The 21095-nt window shown below is 39.5% G+C and overlaps 1 protein-coding gene across 1 annotated transcript in view; it reads left to right on the top strand.

The window, feature by feature from the left end:
• Positions 1-21095, top strand: part of PRKD2 (protein kinase D2) — a 3293129-nt gene that overhangs the window by 2195160 nt on the left and 1076874 nt on the right. The window contains exon 12 of the mRNA XM_044081637.1: positions 9588-9660. Within this exon, the coding sequence (XP_043937572.1) occupies positions 9588-9660 (73 nt within the window). The remainder of the gene's footprint in view (positions 1-9587; positions 9661-21095) is intronic.

The following is a 21095-nucleotide window of genomic DNA, read 5'->3' as shown; positions in this document are numbered from 1 at the left end:
CTTCCTTTTTGCCTAAGGTAGCATCCCCTTTATGTATTCAGCAATCATTGAAGCTCCCAGTTTTCTTTCCAAATTTTTCTAATGGAGCAGAATATACCTTCCACCAGTTGGATGTTCACAGGAAACTGCGTTTTTACTTGGACAGGACCTCTCAGACTCAAAAATCTGACCAACTGTTTGTGTCTTTTGCGGAGAATAGGTTAGGTCTTCCAGTTGCCAAAGCCACCATTGCCAAATGGATTAAGGATTGCATCTCTTTCATTTATTCCCAGTCAGGCAGAGAGTTGCCTTTCCCAGTCAAAGCTCATTCTACCAGGGCTATGGCCACCTCTATAGCTTTTCATTCCAAAGTTTCAATAGATGATATTTGTGTGGCTGCTACTTGGTCTTCTCCACACACCTTCATTTCTCATTACAAGCTTGATGTGGCTTCCCGAGGCAGAGCTTCATTTGGTTCCGCAGTTCTCAGGAGTGTGTTCCAGTGAGCCACCCGGGGTTTAGGTGCTAGGCACGCTGTCCCATCAGTTATGAATGTAGGTGAGATAGGATCCCATTACATCTTTTAGTTATGTACTTACCATAACTTTGGATGTATGGGATCCATCTCGCCTACATTCATACATACCCACCCTCCTTCCCCCTACCTTTTGGATTTGGAGGAAACATTGGTCTTGCTGAGCTCTTCTCTGGAAGGGCTCTAGTTGGTTACAGTTATTGGTATGTGTTCTGTACCTGTATGTATGAAAGCGAACAAACAAGATCTGGGGAAGCAGGTGTGGTGCATTATGGGATAAGGGGTAGCCCAGCCAATGAGAGACTTCGTTCTAGTGTATAGTGGCCGAGTCGGAGCCGACGGATCGCGAGATGGATCCCATACATCCAAAGTTATGGTAAGTACATAACTAAAAGTCTAGCAACTGCCAAGAGACCCCAAAATATTTACTGTTCTTCAACTTTTACTGCTGCAGGAAGTGGAATATTCATTAGTATTAATCTAGTTAAAGAACAATTATCAGACCTTCAAAAAACATACATATCTCTTTCCAATATACAATTAATATTTCACAATCCATAAACGTGCATCCATTCAGCTTTTACATCTTTGCTACATCTCCAACAAACTGAATAAGTCATTTTGCTAAACTTGGAGATTTTATAAGGAGTTACAAACATTATATGTATATATTTCCACATAAAAACTTTCCAGTGTAAACTTGAAACTTAAAGAAGTTTGACTAACTGATTTAAGTAACAAAGTTTCATTCTTAACATCTATTGAGTCACTCATTTCACTACTATCTAAAATGGTCCATACATTTGCATGAAAATTATTATCATCTTATGCAACTTGGACAAGCTTCCTTTGTTAGGTCATTGTACCTTTGATAATAACAACATTCATATTTTAATATAATGGGGGAATAGTGTTCTATTCCTCTTTGCTCATATTATCCACAAATTAATTTAATTTCTTACTGATGGATAACATTAATTGGTTAGCAGATTCATTCATCTTATTCTTTCATTAAATATTCAGGAGACTTAGCTTTGTCTTTTTCAAAGCAATACTAATTCATTCCTTTTTAGTAAATTCATTTTAATAGTGTTCTGAGTTTCCTAAAATCTAGAGGTGTGTGCAATGTGTACTCACAAAAATTTCCATTTTTATATTTATGGAGTTTTAAAAGCATATTTCTTAACTCTTTTAAGAATTGATTTCGTATATGCAGAGTCAAATGAATAAAATTAATTTCCTTCTATGGTGAATTTTGTTAACGAGATGAAAGGATTGTTATATATTTCTAATTTATCATACGTATAAGAATTTACTATAATCTGCTTCTGGATGTTTTTCCATTGACTCTAGTGTAAGCTGAGTCTATTCAGAGTATAATAGAATTAAAACTTGCAGCAATATAATAAGATTCTACATCTGGGAAGCTAATACTATCACACTCCCATACTCTTATATGATTTCTATAAGTGATTCTTGGCTTTTTAGGAATGAAGTTAACATTTTTCATTTTCTTTAAAAGTTTTTTTTTGTCAGGTATTAAAGCTATTGAATATTTTTGTCAGGTATTAAAGCTAATATAAAATCTTGGGTAATGTAATCATTTTAATAAGTACTAACCTATCCTCAAAAGTGAAAAGAAAACATTAATTCCATTTTAATAAGAAGTAGCACTTCTTCAGTTACGTTTTCAAAATTATTATTAATAATCTTTCTCACATCTTGATAGATTTTTATTCCTAAATATTTTAGTTATTTTCCTTCCCAATTACATTTCTAGTTATCTTTAAACTTATCTAGTAGTTGATTTAACACTGATGTTTCAGTTTTTTTATTAAATTTCAGCAGTGATACTTCTTAAAACTTTTTAATTTCCTCATCAATTTTTTTGATTGAAAATTTATTTCACCTATAGTTAGTAAGATATAAATTGATAAAAGCTGTGCCTTAGATTGACAATCTCTGTTAATTGAGAATCCATCAGTTTTTTCTTTGCTTCTTATACTATTAGCTAAGGGTTCGATAACTAATATAAATAATAGAGGGGAAAAGGGACATCCTTGAGAAATGCAAGATCCAGTTTTAGCATATGCTTTGGAGTGTCTGTACAGTTTTTTTTTAAATATTCTAATCTGTTCTGGAAATGCATATGCTTCTAAAGTTTTAAACAGGTAGTTTCAATCTACAAAATCAAAAGTTCTGACAGTATCTAAGCTAATTAGGGCCAATTTCTTGTTTATTCCTTTTGCTAAAATTAAGATAGTTACTACTCTCTTATATTAACATACATTAATCTAGTGACAATAAATCCTGCTTGATCTTTATAAATCTACTACATCTCTTGATCTTGGAGTGAAAATGTCTACAGTTAATAATGAAGTAGGTCTATATGAGAAAACTAACTTAGTATCCTTTCCTTGTTTAAGTATAGGTGATATTACAGAAAATTTCCATGAGAGAGAAATTATTGTTACTCTGAATTATCCAGAAAATGTTACTCAGTAACTCTAAAATATTTAACAGAAGCAGACTATATAATTTTATGCTTAAACCATCTAACCCTGGAACATTAACATTCTTTCCCTTATTTAAAGCATCTTTAACTTCTATCAGGGTAATAGGCTTATTCAACTGCGATATGTGTTGCTTATTAAGCTTATTAGTAACATTTTTCTTTAAATTGTCAGTTTTGTAATCATCAGGATTATTATCATCATCTTTATTAAGATCATCATGGAATATTTTAAAAATAAGCATTTCCTCTATGTCTGAAGTAAGTTTATTAGTGGGAGGATTTTGGATATTATTGATTTGTGCCCTTTTACTTAAGATCTTACTTGTATTAGCTAATCTATGTAGATATTTTGAAGTCATCACATAACTGTGCAATTTTTATTGTTTCTAAAGCTGTCTTCCACTTTATGCGTTAAAACTGTTTGATATAGTTTCATAATTTGTTAATGACTTCACTATTATCTAATTTGTTGTTCAAACCTCGCTTTGTGTATTTCATCTTGTATTTCTAACAAATCTTTATCTCACTCTTTCATTTTTTTTACTAGTCCATCTTCCCATTCTGTCTTTAATATGCATTTTTAAGGAGTCCCACTTTACTATCCTGACCATTATTTCAAAGATAAAAAAATTTTGATTTGCTCCTTAAGGTAACTTTTAAGTTCTGCTAATTTCATCATTTATACTGGGTTTCTATAAATAATATGACATTTCCTTATATCCATTACTGTAGTAATATTTAGAGCATTATGACCAGATAAAGGGCAAGGAGTAGCTTTAAAATAATTCACTTTAAGTAAATCTGTAGAGGCATAAATCCTATCAATTCTAGTTTGTGTCCCATGAGCATAAGAATAATGAGTGAAGGCACTGACTTATCTTCTGCTGTTACTAGTAAGTCAACTAAATTATTATTACATCCATCTACTTAGTGCTTTAGATGATGCCAATATTTTAGCTTTCTTCTGTTCACTTGTATCTTCTATACTAGATATGCAGTTAAAATCCCTGGCTAAATTAAACTGCCCTTCCATTGACTTTGTAATAAGTTTAAGTGATCTTTAGCCACTCTTGCACCTTATTCCATGGCTCCAGTAAAACTTAGCTAGTATATAGATTCCATGACCTTAGGCATTTAGCAGATTTTCTACAAACTATAGTAGTTCCTCTCCTCTTTTTGTTAAAGTAGCAGAGGATTACATTTCATAACTGAAGTTATTTTAATATTGTATATCTTTGTCAAGTGAGTCTTTTGCAGAAGTGTGTCGTCTCTGTTTAATTTTACATATTTCATTAATGTTTTCCTTTTGCTGTCGTTATTTAATCCATTTACATAGATAATAGATTAAAACTATCCATACTGTGTATTTAAAAAAAAGATTTGTTTTAAAAGATATGACACCTTTATCCATCACATTAATGTAATTATATGTAAGACTCTAATGCACTCCTCCATTACTATTTTAACATTCCACATTGTGTTGAATTCTTCCTTTCCACAAACTAAACTACTAAAACTCATAAATAAAAATCAAAGAGAAGTCTACAACTGTAAATTTATATATTGCCAATAAAACACAACCTACCATTGATACAAAAGTTCCTAGTTTGCATATCCAATAAACAAACTGCTATATACTATACTACCACTGTACCTACCAGTACCTAAAAATTCATCAAGAAACTAGCCAAAATCTACTGTGACTTACAAGTAATTAATATAATATTATATATAGGTAAAAATATTGAGACTTTTACATATATATATATATATATATATATATATATATATATATATATTGCATTTAAAACTATTCCCACATTACTATATAAAAGTTTAATAATTCTCTTCTATTAATGATTATATTAATCACATATTTTAAATAATCCAAAAAATACTATATTATATACCTATTTATTTAATAGCAGTATAAATTACCCATTAAATAGTCCTAAATTACTCGCTCATTGAACATTATCTGTAACTAGTATAGAGTGGGACCTGAAGAGATAGACATCTGTAAACTTAGAGGTGACAGGTAATCCTATCATACTAAATTATAGTACAAAAAAGAAATTAGTACACATATATATTTATCATGCTAAAAGATACACACATTTATAGAGCTAATAAAAGCTCTGAAATAATTTTTAAAGTATGTGTCTATATCTCAAAATTTTGTAACACTCAACACAATAAATGTCAAAAGATTTAAAAATCCTTTAACTTATTAAACTACTTCATAAAAGTATGCACACTAAGGTTGAAGAGAATGCCTTGCTATATTTGCAGTCTGTATTGTATTCAAAAGTTACTATGTCTTCAATTCAAATGCCATTCTCTCTTTCCAGATTCAAACACATTGAAAAATCTACTTTACTTTCTATCAAAATGGATGTACTGATTCAACAATAAAACACTTAAATTCCAGCTCTGACCCATGAAATGAGTCACCTCTGGTAGTCTTTGTGAATCCAGTAACATACAACATGTAAAAAGCCTCAGAGGTCATATGACCAAACTTCAAATTTCAGATTATTTTCAAATATTTTGTATTATTTTATATATAAATTATATGAGATCTTATACATTCACATCTCTGCCATATGCAGGTACATCTAATAGACACCTTTCTTAAATACAGTTTATTTAAATATATTTTTCTGTCTTATTTTCCTACTAGTATTCTACCTTATTCTATATGTCATGTATTTATAAAATCTCCCATCCAAGAGCTGTTTACTCATCAGCTCACTACTAAAGATTATAGTACATATACATATTTCTTAACTTATTGATACTGCTCTTTTATTAATCTTACATATCAAATATTTTATTTCTTGTGCATTTGCATATTATTTATAAGATGTTTTCTTTTCTTATTAATTTTAGTGTTACAAGCAATCTTGATTATATATAAAAGAATTCCTGCTTGTTACTCACAGCAGACAATAACTGTTAATTTCTTCTGTAGGTTTCTCATTCCTTTTAGTTCTTTTAAGCTGTTCTAATCAGCCACAGACATCTGACTTTACTTCTTTTAATTAATATGTACAATTAGAGTTAATTCTTCACTTCTAAGAAAAGGACAAGGGTGTTATTTTTGAAGGCTACCAAGTCTGAAATTCAAATGTTTGTCATTTAGTGATTGTAGTCCTCAATGATACACCAGAAGAATCACAAACTTTACAAGGAACAAACCAAAATGTGAGAAAAAATCAGAGAATCTGCAGAAATCAGGGACATATTGGAACATCTATGCCCCAAACACTCCCATGTATTACACACACACACACACACACACACACATACACACACATACATATCTATCTATATATATATATATATATATATATATATGTATATATATATATATATATATATATATATATATATATATGTATATATATATATACACACACACACATTCACAGATGTGACCAACCGTCTGTTGCAGCCATTTGTATGACTGATTATACACCTTGAAGTTTTGACTTTTATTGTGATCAAATGAATGAATAAATGTGTAAGTAACTACCACACAGAAATTTATCATCTCTGCTCACTATTGTCAGGTTACACCATGTTACCTACTGCACCCCTGTCTGCATACCTCTTAACTTCTTAGATAAAGAATCAAACAGTATGCTAAAAAATAATGGGGACAAAAGACCAAAATCAGGAACAAATATCTTTATTATAAAGTTACTTGATTAACGGGCTTTGCATAGGCATCCTTTGTATGCAGGCTGCTAAGTCCAAAACTCAAATTTTGTCATTATTTAGTGACTATAGTCCTCACTGATTCATCATAAAAAAACACAAACTTTTCAAGGAACAGACCAAAATGTAGGTCAAAATCAGACAAATTTTGCAAAATCAGGGACAGTTCAGGTTATCTGTTCCCTTCACTCACTCACTCTCTCACACACACACACACACACACACACACACACACACACACACACACACACACACACACACACACACACACACACACACACACACACACACACAGTCATAAATGAGTTACCTTCCTGCATTCTAGATAACTGGCACATGCAGGGCTGGAAGAAAAAGAAAAGTAAATGGAGTACGCAGATACCTTTTTTTTCCTCAGAAGGTAAATGGAGTAAGTAGATTCTTTTTTTTCCCCCTCCTTCCTTAAGGAAACTCCCCTTGCACTAAGAAATTCTTGGAACAACATGCAAGAGCAGAGTTCAGAAATTGGTTAACAGTAAAGTTTAATTTTTTGAATGAATAAAAAGGATGAAAAAAACTGAATTAAAAATAATTCACTTTTTTTTTTCCTGGAAGGTCGGTGGACTGCAGCCCAGCAGCAGTTACCACAAGCAATCCATGCCCATCACAGAGTATAACACTCCCTTTGGGATATGTATCAGGTGATATATCAACAAACTCGAAAAGCATCAGGGATATAGCTAACTTAGCATGGCAAGATTCTACAGCCTCAGCTGTTCCTAATAAAAAAAATATTTCTGGGTTTAAAACTCTTTGTTAGCAAGAGAGTCTGGAAGTCCTGTCCCTGTACTTTGTGTATTACAGACTGCTAAGGGATGATCTACACCTCACATACTGCAGCATTAGAGCTTCAGTGGTCCTTGACCTATATCTTAGTAAGTCAGATAGAGCAGCTAACCCTAGAATCAGAGACCTGAATCTTCATCAGTAGGTAAACAGAAAGTAATGGAGAGAGAGGGCATCATCGCCCAGCACCTCCTCCTCCTTTGGAATGGACTTTGCCTGCAGGGTAAACGGTGCAGTTAAGTATCTTCCTTCAAACAAAATCTGGATGACTGGATAGGTGCTGTCAAATTTACCCTGGGACTAACTAGCCTCTCCCTCCCTGAAAAAGGATGTAAAGCCTGAGAGTGAGTACTGGCAATGCAGATATGGTCATTAGACCAAAATGGCCTTGTTAACTTGTATGACTCCTATGAGCATGCTGATCTCTACCAAGGAGTGTTTTACACTTTAGGTAAGATTAGTGCATGTATGAAAGCAAGCATGAGTCATTGGGCAGTACTGTAGGCCATCTTTGAGTGACGTGTATCAGGCCACCAGGGATAGGACATAGGGATAAAGCAAGAAAATCCCCACGAGATTTACTTAGAATGAATCTGCACAGGAGGAGAAGGTAACATGTATTCCCCCTATGGTGAGTAGTTGTACGTAGCTGACCTGTGAGTAGAAGAGATCACTTAAATAACAGCTAGTGGTGACAGCATCACTGAATGGGCCACAAAGAGAATAAAAAAAATATTCGTGTGTGTTTTAGGAGTAACATTTCCTCCTGAAGGTGGTTTTGTAGGTTTCCATAAGCCAGTCATAGCCTTCTGGTTTGCTTAGTATTTTATGGCAGACAGTAAAGGGAAGAGAGAGAGAGATCTCAAAACCTGCATGGGTACCAGTAACCCAGACTGTTACTTGAAATGCGTGTTTGTAAATTTAGGAAGATTTGTTTGGTTTTCTCCTTTGGGCCAGCAATTGAATGGTTTGCATTTACCCAGCAGACACTTTCCAAGTGCATTGCAATGTGTATTATGTTTTGTCATCAGGCAGCTAAATGATTGTCAAAACTCTCTCATTCAGAGGAGTAGTTGGCTCCAGTGTTTGCTTTAGCAATGAATGGCTTACACATATCTGTGTCAAAGCTGAGTCACATTTTAGAAATGTTTACACGAGGACTCAGGTGTTGGGAACCCTTGTGCAGTTCTGTAGCTCATTCTACCATGGTGTATCCTAAATGGGATTTTGACTGGTAAAGGTCCCATCAGTGAGTGTCCTTGACAGTAAATACAGCAGGTACTTCCTTATGATAGTACTTTGTCTGTAAAATATCTTTCTGTCTCTTCCAGGGAAGTAAATATTGTGGGAAGAAATAGCCAGGGAATTGTTATGGCTAGGCTTGTATAGGCCCAAGGGCCGATAGCCTAGTACCAACCTATGAACTTATGTAGATGTAGCATCATCTGATGTGACTTGTAGGAGAAAAAGCATCTATTTTTATATCAGATATTAAATAGTGCTGTCACACATTTGTGTTTGATTACAGGAAAGTGCTTGTTGATGAATTGAGGGCATATTGGTGGACTCCAGGAATATGTAACTGGCATGTTATATCATAATGTATGTTATAGTTGTTACCAGAAAACCCACTGGATGGAGGATTTTCTAAAAACATTAGTGATTTCTGATTGTTGGAGAGGAAATACCCAACAAAGAACTCGTAAAGATGTTTTCATTGAATGTTGTTTATGTGTTATATCCATTGTTGTGGGGTTTATAGTTTTACTAGCATTACAGTTGCCTAATGTGATGTTCCCTTGAGGGGTGTGATCATATGACATTGTGTAATTCAGATGATATCATTAGAACCTTTCTTCTTTGTGTTGTGTAATGGATACAACCTGATGCTGCCCAGTTTTTGTGTAATGGATACAACCTGTTGACTGTTTACCAAAGGTGCTAGCTGCTGTAGATAGAACAGTTGTTTTGCAGTTTTATGATGTTAGTTTGTTTTCCTTTTTATTTCAGGATATTGCAACAGTCTATCAAATATTTGCTGATGAGGTACTGGGCTCTGGACAGTTTGGAGTAGTTTATGGAGGTAAGCACTGAACAAGCAGAAACTCCTTACTTCAGTTTTTACTTCGGTACATTCAGTAGGTAAGTGGGATGGATCACAGGATCCTTTTTTCAGCCTTGATATAGTTAGTCAGTTAGAATAGCGGTACATAATCAAATAGCAAATATAATGCAGGTTAGGGCTCATAAAGAATAGGAATGATAAAAGTTGTGAAAAATACATCAGTTAATTCAGAGAAGGAGAATAGTTTGTGTTGAATGCTTAATATGTAGCAGCAAATGCAGTGTCAATAGTGGGGTACAAGTAGAAGTGTCAGGGTGCTAGCTTGGTAGTACAAGCAATATAAGCAGAACACGATCCTTTGGTAGTTAATACTATACCATATACAGGGTCATGAGCAGTATTCTTAAACACCAGAACCATAAACAAACAGCCAGCAGTACTCTTGCCATCCCAAACCACCAAGTACATATGCAGATATGAGCAGGCAGGTTTGTGCAAAATTCATGAAGAACATAATGCCCATGTCTAAGTCTCTGCTACTGCCATGTATTATGGGCATGTGATCATAGATCCTAGAAAATTGGATGGACAACCTCAAAGTCTTCTTCAGGTCAGTCTTGTATTCCCCTCCTTGAGGCTGGAGGGGGCTTTGGTATATGGCTGGCTGGCTAGGCCTAAACTTCCCTGAGAACTGCATCTGCCTATCTAAATAAGTCAGCCCTGACTGGTCACAATAACTGCTGTATTGCTTAGCCAAATGTGGCCAAGCAACTGTATCAACCAAGTAAGGAAAAATCAACCTGGACACTCACATAGAAGCACTTTAATATGACAAAACTCATTCCATCCCGCTCATAATAACATCAGGGAGCCCCTGCCAGTAAGAGACAACAATGGCCTAAACCCCACATAAGAAATGAGATGTAAATCCTAGATGTTAAGCATGCATAGGCAGTGAAGACAGGTTTGCGAATTGCTGTTACCTGTGGAATGTGGCAATGTAGGAAGTAGTGTCCTCAGGAGTTGCCAGCTCCCTCTTCATTGCAAAGTACTGCTTGCTATATAAGATGCCCACAAAGAAACATACATCTGAATTAATAGTGTGTTTTTTTGGATTTTCTTCAGAGTTAAAAGGAATTCTGCATATTTAGTCATTAGGATATAGACACTAGTGAGTCTGTAATGTATTTGGGGCTGACATTTCTAGCAACGTCCCAGTAATTAGCATGCATCATGTTCATGATAGAACCAAAAAAAGCAAAGGGATGCATCCAGAGTGTACTTTATAAATGTAAGCCAGAAACCAGCCTTGATGCTGAAAGTACACAACTGTTCACTACACACACCAGTGTGTAATTCATATGTCGTCATGTCAGTAACATAGCTATGGAGCACACTATTGACATGACTGTGCGATGAGTGCAATATTTTATTATTTTATTTAACATTTGTTTACAGGGAAAGTCCGATTTGGAACAAAGCCAATTTTCAGTGGATCCCGGGAAGAACATTATGCATAACTATTTTATGTCATTGCCCATTGTAAATATAGTGATATATTTTTATTAAAAAAATATTTATTACTTGGGAAAGTGTATGTGTTTATGCCTACAGTCGCATTTCCAACATTTTCATTTATTAAATGAGCACTAATAGAGACAAGGCTCCATATAAAGTCTGAGGAGAAACAATTGAAACGTCCTCCAATACCTTAGTATTCAGAGATTATGCAAAGGCTAATCTACTAAAACTAAGTGATGAACTGGATAAATTCAAAAGCCCTTTTCATCTTGATAATCCCACTGCTAAATTTGCACATGTAAATAGCTGCATAGACCAATTTGTTCCACTCAGAAATAAATACAGCGTCCAATTAAAAAAAATAACCCCCTGTGGTGGAACCCAAATATAAATAGGGTCTGTAATAAAAGAAAAAACTTATTGCACACTAAAATAAATCTAACTGTTCAGATGTCAAAAACTCTGAAGTTAAACTAATTAAAGAACTCCAGACCTTGATCAATTTAACTAAAGCCAGATATGAGATGAAAGTAGCCACATAGGTGAAGGTTAATCCTAAAGCCCTCTTTAATTATAATAAAAACAGAGAAACAGTGCCCAGCACTGTTCCCCGCTACTAGTGAGTGATATCCCATCCTCAGACCCAGATGACATAGTTAATCTAGTAGAGGACAAATTTAGCTCACACTTCACACCCTCTCCCCTCCATTATTCTCTGATGACTTAGCCACACATATACCTCCACATCAAATCTCACAAGAACAACTTTTCATAGTGCTGTTTAAGGCCAAGAATTCAAAAGCTGTGGGGCAAGATAGCATACCAGCCTGCCTACTACTCAGTGTGATAAATGACTTATCTGATTCCCTATAGAAAGTATTCAGTATCAGCCTCAAAACAGGGTTCATGTCAGATAAATGGAGGATAGCAACAGTTATTCCACTGCACAAAGGTGGGGCTTCAACAGACCTGGATAATTCTAGACCCATGAGGCTGACCAGTCTCTCTCTTTTAATTTCTCCAAGTCTTTTGATTTTGTTGTACCATGAATGGGAATGTATCCTCTTCCTAAGTCAAAGTACTTTAAAGTTCATTAAATTAGTATTGTTTCAATCTTTGATGTGAGCCAAATGTGCTCTTTGCAGCACCCACAATCTGCCCAGTAATGACTCCTCCTGCAATTCGTATGGGGTTACATGTACTGGTAACATATCTAAATATGATTGTAGATTCTTTTTTTTATAAGACCCATTGCTCCTGCTACTGTTGGAACTGTCTGGGTATCTTCCTTCCACATTGCTCTCGTTTCTGCCTACAAATTCTGATATTTTATGACTTTGTGTCTCCCTGTATGCAAGACACTGTAGTCACTGGATGTGGTGATTTCGATGCTCAATGCTACTTTTATCTTCTTTTCATGGACCACTATATCAGGTTTTCTAGCATCTGTCTTCTGAACTGTTGGTAATGGGTGGTCCCATGCGATATAAACTTCATAATTTTCTGTGGTGCTTTGTGGCTCATGTTTCCAGTGTTTTTCAGCCACTTCAATACTATAATGTTTGCACAATCCCCAGTGCAACAATTTTGCCACATTATTATGCCTTTCGGTATACAGTCCTTCTGCCATTAGTATGCCACAACCAGCAAGAGGCATGCAACTGTTTCCAATTCAGTTTTACAAAACCTACAATGTGAGAGTGTTCAATCTCGCCATTTGTTCTTACACACTGGTTCGGAGCCGATCCTCGGCTCTGAGTCGGCCACATAGCAAAGCTCTGCATCTTAGAGAAGCTCAAGACCAGGCTATATCCCACAATCCTCCCTGCCATTACTCAGATCTAGTTTGCCTCTGCAACAGATCACATCGACGAGAGCTCGGACCAGAGAGATTTTCGTTATATTACAGATAAGATTCTTATCTTTCTTGTTTAAAAAGTTCTTAAAGTTCGTAAAGTTAGTTTTTTGATATAGTGCTAGTGTGTGTGTGCATATGTTCTTATAGTTAATCCTGTAATATTCTTATAGGTTCCCTTTTGTGGCCTACCTCCTTTTTCCCACCTTATAGTAATACTTATATATATATATATATATATATATATATATATATATATATATTTACTTAGTAGTTATTAGTTATTCTAGCTAGTGTCTTAAAATTTTTCCTAGTAGAGTGTCTTACTTCTACCTGTTATGTCAGAGAAAGCCAAATCCGGCTTTAAAAGATGTCAGTGTGGACAGAAAATGTCCATCACTGACAACCACACTTCCTGCGTTTACTGTCTTGGCCCTCTCCACCTACAAGAGGATTGCCCCATATGCCATTTCTTTAGCAGGAGGGTCATGACAGATAGACGCAGGAAACTTATAGATAGGGGACTACTGAAGCCTGCCTTCCAGGAGGCTTTGGACAAATTGGACCAGGCTTCTAAGTCCTCGAAGGGGTCGAAGATGTCGGAGCCCATGTCATCGGCTCCGAGTTCATCTTCGAAGGTTCGTTCGCCGGTTCAACAGACTTCGGGGCCGAGCGTCGAACATTTGTCTTTCACTGAGCCCCAGGTCTTGGAACCGGTGTCGAAGCTACCACCACCGTCCATTCTTCGGTTGGTGCCATCTTTGGCCCCTTCGACCCGATCTTCCAGACCGTTATCCGATACAGATGTGGATCGTGTCGTGCAGAAACTCATGGAGAACACGGCCCTTTCCAGGTTGATTGCAGTTTCCTCCCAATTGGTGTAGAAAATAGAAGGCCTCCCTATATCTCCAACAGGTCCTCCTTCGAGACCTATCCAGTCTTCGGAGCTGGGAGAGGATGAGCCGATGATAGTGGAGCCCTTGGTGCCGAAACCATCCATTGCACAATTGACACCACTGACTTCGACTCCTTCGGAACCTGTAGGTGAGGCGCGGAGCCGACGATCTCTCCTCGGTTCCAGGACTGAGAGTCGTACCGACCTTTCGGTGCTGACTCTCCCTCTCGGGGCCTCGGCGCAGATTGGCTCGGCTCCGTCCTCGTGGTCGGGGCCCATGGCCCCCGTGTCTGGGATGCTTCCATGTTCTTCGGAACCGGAGGAGTCCTTGGCCCGGGGTTCAGGGGTTTTTGACCTTATGAGGAAGGTTTTGTCTGCACAGACAACCACTTCATCAGAGGCGTCTTCTCTCTCCCCTAAGGGGCCGCTTTCTGTTTCTGCCCCCACGACCCATCCAAAGCGTAGAGCACCATTGCCTCAGCCACCCCCAGAGGGTGCCCCCTGTTCCTCGGAGGCCTCACCAGAAGCCCTCTCCGATGAGGTTCCGAGGAAAAGACTATGGAAGAGGGGGCATTTAGATTCCCCGCAAGAATCTCTAACATCTGACACTGACTTGGATGAGGCAGAGGGGTCCCCAAAATCCCCCTCTGAGGATGTCTCATTTGCGGACATCTTGGAGATCTTAAAACAGAGGGGTGATTGGCAGTCCCTAGCCCCCACTGAGGACGAGTCAGTGTTGCTGAAGGCTTTTGGTGCTCAACCTTGTACCTCCTGGGTTACTCCGCCCTTTGATGAGTTAATGGATTTAATTGCTCGAAGGGCGTGGGAGACACCGGACACAGTGGAACCGGTCCCTCGAAAACCGAGCAAATTTATCACCGCCCCCCAGGACAAGGTTTATCTCACCAAGGGAGTTCCGGTCGACGCTATGGTGGTGGCAGCCACTAAAAAGGAGATGTCTGAGTCTTCCTCTTCTGTTCATCCTCCTAATAAGGATTCTAGGACTATGGACAGATATGGGAAGCGCGTTTTTAGTTCAGCGACTTTTTCCATGCGTTCGCTAAACTATTTGACACATTTTACACGTCTGCAGAGGGATCTCATCAAGGAGCTGGGAGATACCCTCCAGGGTAACACAGATGCTGCTGTTTCAGATAAGGTAACAGCACAGCTTAACACCCTTACCTCCATAGTGAACTCATCCATGAGGCTCATCTCGTATGCGGCTGAAGGATCGAGTAGAGCTGCAGCTTCAGCGATTGCTCTACGAAGACAATCCTGGATGCGGCTGTGCTCATTTGCGGAAGCCTTCAAGTCTTCCTTTGCCAATGCCCCCTTTGATGGTGCCACTCTCTTTGGGCCCAAAGTGAAGGAGACACTAACTCGGTGTGAGCAAGAAGGAAAGACTCTGTCTGCTGTCGGAGTCCGTTTTTCCGCTCCAACTAGACCGTACCCCAAAGGGCAACGAGGCGGAAAAATGTGGTTCCGTAAAACTCAGGGATCTTTCCAGGCCACACAGAGTGATGCCCCCTCCAGAGGCAGAGGGGGGGGGTAGAAATGGAAGACGTCACCCCAGCGGCAGATGGGGTCCGCAGAACCAAGGTGACAGGGATCCTGTCCCTGGTAAGCCTTTCCAGCACTCCTGAATGGGGTCCCGACTGTCCTGCTGTGGAGGCAGTCGGGGGTCGCTTGGCTTTATACCCACAGGCCTGGCTAACTCTTACCGCGGACTTTTGGGTAAAAAGCATTGTAACCAGAGGATACAAAATCCTCTTCGTATCAACTCCATCCCAACAAAGAAGGTTTCCAGATGTGCCACCCCATCTGCGAGGCCCAGCAGCAATAGAAATTTCAAAGCTGCTTGAAAAAAGAGTCATCCAACCAGTCCCGGCGGACCAAAGAGGATCCGGAACTTACTCAAGGTTCTTTTTAGTTCCAAAAAAGACAGGGGACTGGAGACTGATTTTGGATCTCAGCAATCTCAACACCTTCGTGAAGAAGGAAAAGTTCCGGATGGTCATGCTTCAATCGATCTTTCCATTTTTACAGAAGGACGACTGGATGTGCTCGATAGATCTCAAGGACGCGTACTACCACATCAAAATGGCCAGACTGTCCAGAGATCACCTGTGCTTCCAGCTGAGAGCCAGTCACTTTCAATTTCGAGCCCTGCCCTTTGGGCTCACCTCAGCCCCCAGGGTATTCACCAAATGCATGGCAGTGGTAGCGTCTCACTTGAGACGTCTAGGATTCCGGATGTTTCCCTATCTGGACGACTGGCTCCTTACTGCCACCACCAAGCGTCGCCTCATACAAGCCAGAGACTACACAGTCAACCTTTGTTCCCACCTAGGGATTTCAATAAACTTCGAAAAATCTGCCTTACTGCCCTCACAGCATATTTAATTCATCGGAGCAGATCTAGATACACGTTTAACACTGGTAAAGCTCCCTCCAATAAGGGCTTCATCCCTCAAGGAACAGGTTCTTCTTCTACTGCAAAGCAGGAAAGCCCCGACCAAACTAGTGTTGAAGGTTTTGGGACTCATGGCAGCGTCCCTGATTGCAGTTCCTATGGGGAGATTGCACATGAGGCCTCCAATGGCTGCTGTTCACTCAGTGGTCGTTCCAGCAGTTACCCCTAGCGCACGAGATTCTGATAACAGATTCTTGCAAACGAGACCTCTCATGGTGGGTGTACAGTCAGGATCTCACTATGGGTCGTCCGTTTGTTCTACCCAATCTGACTGCCACGTTAACCACGGACGCTTCTCTGATAGGGTGGGGGGGACTATTTCAGGGAAGAACAGTCCAAGGGAAATGGTCCAACATGGAGTACAACCTGCACATAAATGTTCTGGAAATGAGGGCGGTGTTCCTGGCGTTGCAACACTTTCAAACCCTCCTACCTCTAGGAACAGTAGCAGTTCAGACAGACAACATGTCTGTAGTCTGGTACATAAACAAACAGGGGGGAACCAGATCTTACCCATTATGCAGAGAGGTCATGAGAATTTGGCAATGGGCAGAGTCCACGGGTCGCTTTCTGATAGCAACGCACATCCCGGGGTCATCCGTCATTGTGGACAGGTTGAGCAGAGCCATCCTGTTACCTCACAAGTGGTCCCTCAATCCACAGGTGGCGGAAAGAATTTTCCACAGATGGGGCCAACCTTGCTGCGATCTATTTGCTTCCCCGATGAATCCCAAATGCAGAAGCTATTTTGCCCTTCTACCCCCTCTGGGGGATGTCCCCAGGGACGCACTGACACATGATTGGCCCCCGGGTCTCCCATATGCATTTCCACCTATCCCCTTGATTCCCAAATTTCTTCAGAAAGCCAGGAACCTGGAAAGGACAATTATACTCATAGCCCCATTCTGGCCTCGACAGATATGGTTCCCCTTTCTTCAAGCCCATCAAACAGAGGAACTGTGGATCCTGGACCCAGTACCAGATCTACTGACCCATTCGTCGGGAGTTCCTCACCCGTCTCTTCTATCCCTCAAACTAGCAGCTTGGCTGCTCCACTTCCCTGCCTAGCCAGGTCTGAGCTACTTTCTCCGGCAGTTCAACGCATTCTGGTTGCCTCTCATAAAGCTTCCACTACAAAACTCTACAGGAGTAAATGGAAACGCTTTGTATACTGGGCATCTAGCCAACACTTGGACCCCCTAGTAGCTCCTTTACATAAAGTTCTAGAATTTCTATCTATCCTCTTTCACAAAGGAGCCTCTACTTCCACACTAAGAGTAGAGTTGGCGGTCTTATCCAACTACCATGTTGGTGAGGACGGTTCTCCCATTATGTCCCACAGGCTTTGTAAGGCTTTTATGAAAGGATCCTTCCATCTTCGACCGCCCGTCAGAGACCCTTTATTCCCATGGAATTTAAATTTATTATTGTCACAACTAATGTTGCCACCCTTTGAACCAGCCTCGTCTTGCCTCCTGAAGTTCTTGTTGTGGAAGACACTTTTTCTCGTAACTGTTACTTCAGCTCGAAGAGTATCAGAGCTGCAAGCACTATCAGTCAAGCTGCCTTACTTAATTTTCCACCCAGATAGAGTCTCCTTGTGAACAAATCCGTCTTTCCTTCCTAAGGTATGTTCTGTCACGAATATTAACCAGTCCATAGAACTCCTTACTTTTTTCAAGAACCATACCAGCAAGTTGGAGTATATGCTGCACAAGTTGGATATCCACAGACAACTAAGATTTTATTTGGATAGGACTAAAGATTACAGGAAAACAGATCAGCTTTTTGTCGCGTTTGCAGACAATAAAAAGGGCATGGCAGTTACAAAACGTACACGATCTAAATGGCTTACTGATTATATAGCCTTTGTATATTCTAAGTTGAATCAGGCCTTGCCTGCCAAACCTAAGGGCCATTCTACCAGATCCGTTTCCACTTCTTTGGCTCATGCAGCTCATCTGCCTTTGGACACGATTTGTGCAGCAGCCACGTGGTCTAAACCACATACTTTCATCGCTCATTATAGGGTTGACAAAGCCTCCAAAGACAGGACATCTTTTGGTTCCACTGTGCTTAGGAACGTTTTTCCATGAGTCACTCAGGGTGACGGAGCTAGGGATTCTACCCGTGTGTAAGAACAAATGGCGAGATTGAACACTCTCACATAAAGAAGTTATGTTCTTACCATAACGTTCCATGTGGAGTGTTCATCTCGCCTTTGTTCTTACATTCCCTCCCTTCCCTCCCTCACGTGTTTGGAAGAACGGGTAGGACTAGAGTCTGGTCAAAATGCCTTAACCCCTTCCGGGTATATTGTTTCTTGCCTCATGGGGTATATATTCACTACCCTTAGTTAATTTGTTAAGTGAGAGAGTGTCTCTGAGTTCTGTGGCAGTGTGTAGCCTTAGCACCTGAGGTTTTTGGTTGGTCTGGTTTACTTGCAAGCTAGATCTGAGTAATGGCAGGGAGGATTGTGGGATATAGCCTGGTCTCGAGCTTCTCTAAGATGCAGAGCTTTGCTATGCGGCCCACTCGGAGCCGAGGATCGGCTCCGAACCCGTGTGTAAGAACAAAGGCGAGATGAACACTCCACATGGAACGTTATGGTAAGAACATAACTTCTTTTTTGTCTGTTTCTCCCACATGTTCAATGGATTTTGTAAACCAACATGTATGCAGCCCACTGTCTTGGACCACCAGTATTAACCTTTTTATCTCTTGGTTTGAATTTGCCTCTCCTCAGCCATTCATGCATTCGTTCCTGATGAATATGAGGTTCTTCCAGAAGTTTTCTATATTTGCAACTATTTTTATGCATTTTCCACATTTCTTGCCTTCTCATCTTGTCCTTCACCTTATATTCTGTCATTTTTTGCCACATTCAGTTGCTGCCTGATTTTTGTCTACTTCTGCTTTGATTTCCATTCCTGCTTGACATCAATATACATCTACTAGATTAAGCAGAGAAGTCATCTTAGATTTATTCTCCTCATGTTTCAAAACTTTCACTACATTTGGGTCTTGTGAGGTCAGCAGATATGTGTGGAGTCCCACATTTGCAGATATATAAATGTAATCAATTTCAAGGAGGTCTGTCCCTCCTTCAGAACGGGAAATATATAATCTTGGTATACACTGATGTTTATAAATCATTTGGTGAGCATGAAGCATCCTTCTTGTTTTCCTGTGTAATCTGTCCAACACATTTTGGGGCCAGTCAGTTACTCCAAAACTGTAAGTTAGGACAGGAAGAGCAAATTGGTTTATAGCTTGGATTTTGTTCCTAGATGTCAGTGCTGTTTTCAGGATTAATTTAAGGCTACTAAAGTATTCCTTAGTAAGTTTTATTTGCATTTGTTCGTGTTTTATTGTTGATCCTTCATAGGTAGGTACTAGGTTAGTGGCCCTAGAGCCTATATAAGCCTAGCCAAAAAGGTACCCTGGCTTTCGCCACCCAAGAAAATTATTTTCCTGTGCCTCTGTCGAGCAGAGCCACAGAAGTGATCCCCGGGGTGAATTTCCTATTTCCCATCCACTCATCAAGATTTTTCTTGAAGAGTACTAATGAGGAGCTCTGTTTGACATAGATAGGTAGTCTGTTCCAGAGTATGGGAAGTCTCTGAGACAGGAATCTATCCCTCCAACATGTTCTGTTTATTGTGGTGGCAAGGTTTAGGGCCCTACAGCGTGTAGTTCAGAGGGATTGGGATTTCTTTAAGTGGAGCATGTCCAGCAGCTCTGGGTTTGACATAGCTTTGTATGTTAGGTAGAGATCGCCTCTGAGTAGGCGATATGCGACGGAGTAAAGCTGGAGTTTTTTGAGATGGTCTGCATAGGGTATCTGTTTAAGGCCAGTAATCCTTTTTGTGAGGTATTTCTGTGGCCTCTCCAGTTGTAGATGTCTTGTGAGGTACGTACCAAAAGGGGAGCTGTACTCTATAATGGGTCTAATGAGTGATGAGTAGAGGGGAACAATGACCTCTTTTTTTCTGGATGAGAAACCTTTTGTGATGAGCTGTGCCACGTAGAAGGATTTCCTGACCACTGTGGTGATGTGATTATCAAAGGAGAGACTACTGTCCACCTGCATCCCAAGGTCTCTTATCACACTTTTGGTGTTAAGTAGACTACCACCTATGTGGTAGTTCATGGGTACAGAGTTTTTACCAAAGGGGATGACAATGCACTTTTTGGCATTGAGCTTCAGGCCATGGCTTTGACACCAGGCATCTGTCTCAGTGAGGCCCTTTTGCAGGATGCCCACATCGTTAGGAGTTTTGATTATGGCTCCCAGTTTGCAGTCATCTGCAAACTTCGTTAGCCAAAGACCTTCTGTGTTAGCCTGTACTTCAGAGAAGTAGATACCAAACAGGAGAGGACCCAGGACTGAACCCTGTGGTACTCCACTTGTCACTGGTGTGAAGTCGGATTTGGAGTCTGCTACTTTCACAGTGTGGGTTCTGTCTGTGAGCCAATTGGCAACCCATCTTGTGCCATAGGAATTTATACCTAGTTTAGTGAGTTTATCTATAATTCCAGAGTGGGGGATGGTATCAAAAGCCTTGGCAAGATCTAGATAGGCTGTGTGAACCACCTTACCCTCATCTATGGCTTTGTTGACTGCTTCAAAGAAATCTATCAGGTTTAGTAGACATGATCTGCCTTTTACAAACCCGAACTGGGTGGGGTCCAGAGTTTGGAGA

The sequence above is a fragment of the Protopterus annectens genome, chromosome 1.part0 (assembly GCF_019279795.1).
Source record: "Protopterus annectens isolate FY-2018-M chromosome 1.part0, PAN1.0, whole genome shotgun sequence".
Taxonomy (NCBI): Eukaryota; Metazoa; Chordata; order Ceratodontiformes; family Protopteridae; genus Protopterus; species Protopterus annectens.
Note: the sequence above shows the minus strand (reverse complement) of the source record. Positions and strands in the feature narration are given on the sequence as shown.